Here is a 6,926-nt window from a genome sequence, read left to right as displayed (position 1 = left end):
GGTGGAGTCTAATGTGGCCCCGTATGATCCCCACCTCCTGGTGTTCATGCCCTTGTGTAGTCTTCCTTGAGTGGGAATGGGACTTGGGTCTTGCTTCTGGCCAATAGAGTATGGCAAACATGTCAGGATATATGTGATTTCCTGTATGTGATTATGTTACCTAAGGTTGTAACTAATGTCTTACATTGATACTTTCCCCCTTGTTGGCTTTGAAGATGCCAGCTGCCATATTGTAAACTTCCCTACAGAGAGGGTCTCAAGTCACAGAACTGAGGGAGCCAGCAGCCAGCTAGAGACTAAGGCATTTAAGTTCTGCAGCCTGCAGGGAACTGAATGCTGCCAACAACCAGGTGAGCTGGGAAGCAGATCCTTTCCCAGTAAAGCGTCACTTTGTGATCTTGCAGAGGACCCAGCTAAGCCATGTGTGGACTCCTGGCTCATAGAAACTGTGAGCCAATAAATTGTTGTTGTTTTAAGCTGCTGTGGTAATATTGCTGTACAGCAAGATTAACTAATACAGATGGGAATGGAAGAAGTTTAATTATAGCAATGTTATTCAATTCTTTTAACCCCAACTGAGGTGTATTGTCTAAGAATCACTTGTTGATCTATTATCAAATCACTTAGTTAGATCTTCCTTCAATTTTGTTGATAACAAAGAAGTGGAAACCGCCTGACTTACAAAAGAATTTATGACCCTTTAATTGAGGTAGTTTACTTTCTCAGCACAGACACCAATTCCTCAATTGTGCCTTTGAACTACCCTGGAGATCTTTACATGTTGGGTTAGTGCACCTTAGTAATAGGTGAGGCTTTTGACTTTTTTCTAAGGTGGGAGAAAGATAGTTTTGAAAGGGGATGCTATGTCTTCAGGCACTTTTTGAAGCTGAGAAATTTCAGAAAATAGTACAGATAGCTGAGGAAGATCTGGAAATGAATTCCCTTAAAACTAGTCTTGGAAAGGCTTCATGAACCCTGGGGGGTAAGGGAACACCAGCGAAGATGACAGCTTTACAGGCTTTCTGGTAGAAGAGGGAGGAGCCCAGGCTATGAGGGCAAGTAGGGTATGGGGCTGAGGGGTGGGGCACTGTGTGAAAGGTAGGAGGGGGAGTAGAGAGTTTTTGGGCCAAATGACTTAATAGATGACTTTATTTATTTATTTATTCATTCATTCATTCGTTCATTCAGCAAAGGATGATTCTACTTTATTTTCAATTCTTACCATTACAAGTACTGGATTCTGCAAGAACATAGCTAAAACTCTTTGATGAGGGATATCAATTTTACACATAGGGGCTACATAAATCCAATTTTTGGCTTTCTAATATTAAAGTTTATATGAACACATGAAGCTTGAACTTTAAAAATACCTAAACGTACAAAGTTAAGACAGTTTTCATTGACATGTTTATATCCTTTATCATAAACAGTATATAATTAAGAATTCAACTCTTTTTAAGTTGGCAAGTCAAATCCTGTCCGGTAACCTGCCAAGTATGATCCATAATCCTTTCAAAATTTTAACTTAGAGACAAATAGATAGATTCAGTAAATTTAATCTTCCAAATGTTCTCAGAAAGAATGATCAGAAGCATCCTTCAGTAATAAAACACAGTTGGATAAACCATTTACCCCAGATGAACTAACTAGCTGTGTGTGCTGTGGGGTAGCAATGAAAGACTAAGATCTTCTGTAACACTGGTACCCTCAATGCATAAGCATAACAAGGAGGGACACGGAGTCACCTTTCACTATTTCATCAACTGTTGGTATATCATAATATTTTAAATGCCCGATTTCAGTTTTACAACAGCAATACCAATATTTATTTTGAAAGCAGAGGGTATTCACAACTTTATCTTTAAGTAGAGGATATTAACAGCTTCCAACACGATCTCTAGGAATAATTCGTAGTTCTGAACCATGCTTTAGAAAAACATTTCCAGCAGTCTGTGCAGGATTTATTCCTATTCCATCATTGGTAATAATAGCACTTGTGGCTGCAGGAACTTTAAATTCTTCTGCTGCAAACTTTAAGACTGCTGTGAAAGGTGTACTTTCGGGAACGCTGAGGACTTTGTACGGCAGCCGCGGGTCAGACGTCAGCGTGATCTTAAAGGAAACCTTGGACATGGTGGAGGCGGCCTGGGCGGCGGGCCGGCGTCCCCCGGGACTCCCACTTCCGCCGCGGCGGCCGGAGGTGTCCTCCCCACTCGGCAAGGGGTGACTGCAGAGCTGTGGGATGAGCGTTGGTGGCACCCCCTCAACGGAAGTATTTCCTGGTTGGTGGGGGGGGAAAAATGTATATATATATATACACACACACACACATATACATATACATATAATTAGTATGTATTTTCTGAAACTTTTTAAATGCAAACGAAATGCATGCTTCTCGTAAAGATTTCAAGTAAAAGAAGCATAAAGTCAAAGGCCGCGTTTAGGCCTTTCCCTACCCAACAGGTGCCTCCCAACTCCCACATTCCGCCGGCATCTCTTCCCACAACCACCACTAACTTTTAGAAACACCTGGCCTGGCTCGCAAATGCTTGATTCCTTGACAAGGGGGAGTCCCGCGAATTTAAACGCCTTTGAACCTAGTGATCCAGATCTGGTGGAAAGGGAAGGAAGGTGCCGTCGTCACCAGTTTCCTCCCAGAGTAAACCGCCAGCTGTTACACGGAGGCCCTCAAAAACAAGGCCCGGATGATCTCGACTCATACTCACTCACCGGACGCCGAGCTCTCCCGCGCTCCTTGAGTACTTTTTCGCAGAGATGGCAATTTCTCCCGTGATCATTCCCTGCAGGCAGCCTCTCGCCCACCACCGCGGGGCAGCGCCGCCGTCCGGGGCCGGATCCCAGGCGGGGGCTCTGGGCCGCGTGAGCGCCGGAGCTTCTCGGCGGGCGCCTGCGCAGAGCGACCCTCCCGTCACGGCGGGAGGCGGGGACACACGGGAGAAAGGAAAGCTGCCCGCGGCGGGGGAGGAGGGGAAGAGGGGAGGAGGGGGGGAGCGGGGAAGGGCCAAACCCTGAAATTACCCGGAAGTGGTCTCCGCGCGCGCGCATGCTCAGTGTCCTCTCGACAAGTTGGCAGCAACACCTCGGCCCTGGTCGTCGTCGCCGCTGCGGTAACGGAGCGGCACGGGCGGCGGAGCTTGCGTTCGCGCCCTCCCGCTCTCCTTAGGAGGCCCTTCCCGCCCTCCCCTCGGCTCCGTGGCCGCCCAGGGGACCCGAGCGGGTGAGGGGAGCCGGGCGCCCCGCGAGAGGGCCCCCCGCGGCGGGGCGGCCCCTGAGTTCGAGGCGGCCCAGCCCGCGCGGGCAGCTGCGAGGCGCCCAGGAGGGGCGGCTTGGCCCGGACGCTTCGGGGTGGGGGCCGAGGAGCGTTCCGGGCCGCCCGGGGAGCGGCGGGCCGGTGCCCTCGCCGACTAGCTCCGGCGGGAGAGCGAATCTCCCTCGCCATCGCCCGAGCCCAGGTAACGCACCATGTCCCCTCCCCTTCTTCCCCCGGCCGGGCCCGTGCACCCCTCCCGCCGTTTCCCCGCCCGGGGCGGGCTCCCGGCGGCGGCGGGGAGCGCGCCGGAGGCCGGCGGTCCGCGCGGAGAGCGAACGCGGTCGCTTGACGGGCCGGGTCAGCGGCCCTTAGGCGGGTCGGGCCGGGCAGGGCCGCGGTGCCTCGAGCTCCGGGGTCCGTCCTCCGGTCCCGAGCTCCCTTCACAGTTTGTCGCAGAATCAAGTTAAACTCGGAGAGGGACTCCTGCTGCGGCCGCCGCTCCTCTTTGTTGTTCTTGAGGAGTTTCGCTGTCTGCTCGGGCCGAGCGGTCGAGTCCTCTGAAGTGTATTGTCTTAGGTGTCTAACAGAGTTAGAAATGGTTTGTCTCAATTTCTTTTCTTAAGCAAATTTTGTTTTCTCTTTGTCCCTTTTTTCTCTTCTTGGTTGTGTCATTCTAGTTTATATTCTGGCTTTGATTTGTTTACTTTCTGAGTATTGTGGGTGATGGCGGCATGTAGGAAACAATCTTGGCACCTAACTGACCCCCTATCGCACCCCCCCGCCCAGCCCCCAATTTAAAAAAAAGGCATAGTTTATCTTATTGCTAGGACTGCATGTACTGGGTGTGAAATGGATGTAGGGCGGTGGCTCTATCCCTTACCCCAAACTAGATTTTCAAAGAAATGGGTGTGTTTAGTTAACTTGAAAGGTTTCTTTGAGTGTATGGAGATGTTTTAAAAAACCTTCTTGAAGATTGATGGCCATTTTCACCCGGAGAATCCTAGTGAATTTTTAAAGTGAACGTATTTGTTTCTTATTAATTTATTTTGAATTTAGTTTCTTAATGCCTTTAGTTTTTGCACCGTAGTTTAAGGTGAAACTGCTGGTTATTTAGCATTAATAAATATAAGATAATGTGGGATCATTTTAATTACTTTGAATTGACTTTCTAAAGGCATGTAGTGTTGGCTAATTTTTGTTTAACAGCCTTTGACTTTTGACAGAATGAGCATCCTTTTAGTCTCCATAGCAGTTTGATTATTCGGGTGTTTAAAAAGTAGGTTGAGCCCTGGGCAGTGTACTCAGTGGTTAGAGCGTCTGCCCGCGCAGCAAAGGGTCTCGGGTTCGATTCCCACTCGAGGAACCTGGGTTGCAGGTTCCATCCCTGGCCCTGGTTGGGGCATGTGCGGGAGGCAGCCAATCGATGTGAGATAGATGTATCTGCCCCTCACCGCCTCCACTCTCTCTAAAAATCAGTGGGAAAAATCCTCGGTGAGGATTAACAACAAGAGTGCTTTGGGGGAAAAAAGTAGGTTGAGTACTTTTTGCTTGAAGAAACCATTTAGCCGTAATAGAAAATACATACTTTCAGAAATACATACTTTTGTAAAGTAGTATTATTTGGAACATTACATTTGAATGATTTTTATTGTGGATTTATAAATTGCCTTTGCCATGTTGTACTAAGACTAAATATATTTCAGTTGAAATACAGCATACGAAGTTCTAATGTGTAACTTTTCTTCTCTGCTAAGGATTATTTTCTCTTTTGGAAAGTTAGTACATGACATTTCAGGTTGTAAATGATTGATATAATTAACATTTTAAAATATGATTTCTTATTAATGTTTCTTTGGTAATGTCATGATTTTTTGTTTTCTTAATTGGGTTTATTACAGAACAAATGTAATGCAGGCTCGCCAAGCATAGCATTTACGATTTGGAATATCTTTCGGTCTAAAAGTGGTGATGAATTATATAGGTTTAACTTGTTGGAGTTAAAACTAAAGACTTTCTAGACAAAATTGATATGCCATTTTGTAAATCTGTTTATAGAAGTGACTTTTCCTTTGCTTTCCAGGTTTTTGGGAAAGTTGCTTTAAAGAGGTATTGCATCTTGTTTTATGTTTGAAGTGGGAATGCCCAAGTAGAAACTTCTCTGTTCAGCTAAGTGCCTTCATTTTAAATCTTGAGCTTAGGAAAAAAACTTTAAATCAATTTCCGGTTAAATGAAAATTTGTGCTGAGAAAGTCATTTTGAAATTTTTCAGAGTAAGTTTGATATGGCTCATTGACCAAATGGCTATGCTGCTTGAAGGAATTCTCTTTATACTAGGAAGCAGCAAATCTTTGTAAAAACCTATACTTCAGTTTCTTAAACTACATTTTAGTTGAGATATATATACATTTGTGTGCGAATTCTTTATTATGCATTTCCTTTCAGATTCCTCTCCCACCCTACTCCCCAAAATTAAAGAGCAAGTATAAAACTAATTTATGCTGCCCAGTCACACTCCAGCTTTCTGGCTTAGGAGCTGTTTTTTTCCTGAGTGAGCTGGTGTTATAGTAACATCATTAGACAGTATTCTAATTGAGCTGTGAATTGCTGAGGCTTCTACTAGGGCAGTTAACCCTACAGGATCTGCTTCATTCACTATATTTAAAATGTGTATTTATTTATTTTACATTTTTAATTATTGATTTTGGAGAGAGGGAGAAGGAGGGAGGGAGAGAGAGAGAATGAGAGAAACATCAATTTGTTGTTCTACCTATCCATGCATTCATTGGTTGCCTCTTATATGTGCCTCAACCAGGGATCTAACCTGCAGCCTTGGCATATTGGGATGATACCCCAGCCAACTGAGCTACCCCACCAGAGCTAAAATGTATGTTTAGTCTTGCCTAAAATTTTACCTCTTTTGGTAAGAACATACATTATTTTTCTTATGTTTAAACAAATTTCAGTTCTATTTCATTCTCTCCAGTTCATTACTAACTTTTCATTTTTCATTCAGTGATTTTAGAGTGAATGTTTTTTTAAACTTTCTTTTTTTTTAATCCTCATCCAAGGATATTTTTTCCATTGCTTTTCAGAGAGAGTGGAAGGGAGAAGGGGGGGGGCAGAGAATGGGGGGAGAGAAAGAGAGACATCGATGTGAGAGAGACAGCAATTGGTTGCCTCCCACACGTGCCCCAACTGGGGCTGGGGATTGAGCCTGCAACCAAGGTACATGCCCTTGGCCAGAATTGAACCCCGGACCCTTCAGTCCGTGGGGTAGATGCTCTAACCACTGAGCAAGTATAAAAGAGCAACTATAAAACTAATTTATGCTACCCAGTCACACTCCAGCTTTCTGGCTTAGGAGCTGTTTTTAACCAGCTAGGGCTAAACATCTTATATTAGCCATTTCAGTGCTCATTGTACATGTTGGATTTCCTTTCTTTTCCCTAAAAGATTGTGTAGTTAGGCAGAGGGTTTTTATTTGTTTTGCTTAAGTGATGATTAATGGTGATAATCAGATAATATTAATCACTTAATACTAATCAGTTTCAGTGGTTTTGTTATTTTCTACACTAAATGAAAGGAGGTTAACAGAACAGAATTTAATTCAGTTTTGTTAAATTACCAGATTTGGGGCTTTTTGCTCAACAGT

At 44.9% G+C, this 6,926-nt stretch overlaps 3 protein-coding genes across 3 annotated transcripts in view; 1 reads left to right on the top strand and 2 right to left on the bottom strand.

Annotated features, from left to right (window-relative positions):
* Positions 1-1,131: 1,131 nt before the first annotated feature.
* On the bottom strand, positions 1,132-2,256 carry LOC308562433 (ubiquitin-fold modifier 1). The gene has a single exon (XM_081148519.1). The coding sequence runs from the start codon at positions 2,131-2,133 to the stop codon at positions 1,876-1,878; it is 258 nt and encodes an 85-aa protein (XP_081004645.1). The 5' UTR covers positions 2,134-2,256; the 3' UTR covers positions 1,132-1,875.
* LOC308562432 (uncharacterized protein) lies at positions 2,168-3,463 on the bottom strand (the record flags this gene model as incomplete). Its single annotated transcript, XM_081148518.1, has 3 exons — positions 2,168-2,279; positions 2,734-2,911; positions 3,043-3,463. The coding sequence occupies 3 exons, from the start codon at positions 3,461-3,463 to the stop codon at positions 2,264-2,266; spliced, it is 615 nt and encodes a 204-aa protein (XP_081004644.1). The 3' UTR covers positions 2,168-2,263.
* The window catches only part of SMAD4 (SMAD family member 4), a 47,616-nt gene continuing 43,753 nt past the window's right edge, over positions 3,064-6,926 (top strand). The window contains exon 1 of the mRNA XM_081148517.1: positions 3,064-3,476. The gene's annotated coding sequence lies outside the window, so the exon portion shown is untranslated. The remainder of the gene's footprint in view (positions 3,477-6,926) is intronic.

The sequence above is a fragment of the Miniopterus schreibersii genome (genome assembly GCF_964146895.1).
Source record: "Miniopterus schreibersii genome assembly, chromosome: 10".
Lineage (NCBI taxonomy): Eukaryota > Metazoa > Chordata > Mammalia > Chiroptera > Miniopteridae > Miniopterus > Miniopterus schreibersii.
This window is presented reverse-complemented; position numbering and strand designations above follow the sequence as displayed.

Coding starts and splice junctions, on each gene's coding strand:
- LOC308562433 (XM_081148519.1), bottom strand. CDS start 2,133: ATGTCCAAGGTTTCCTTTAAGATCACGCTGACGTCTGACCCGCGGCTG.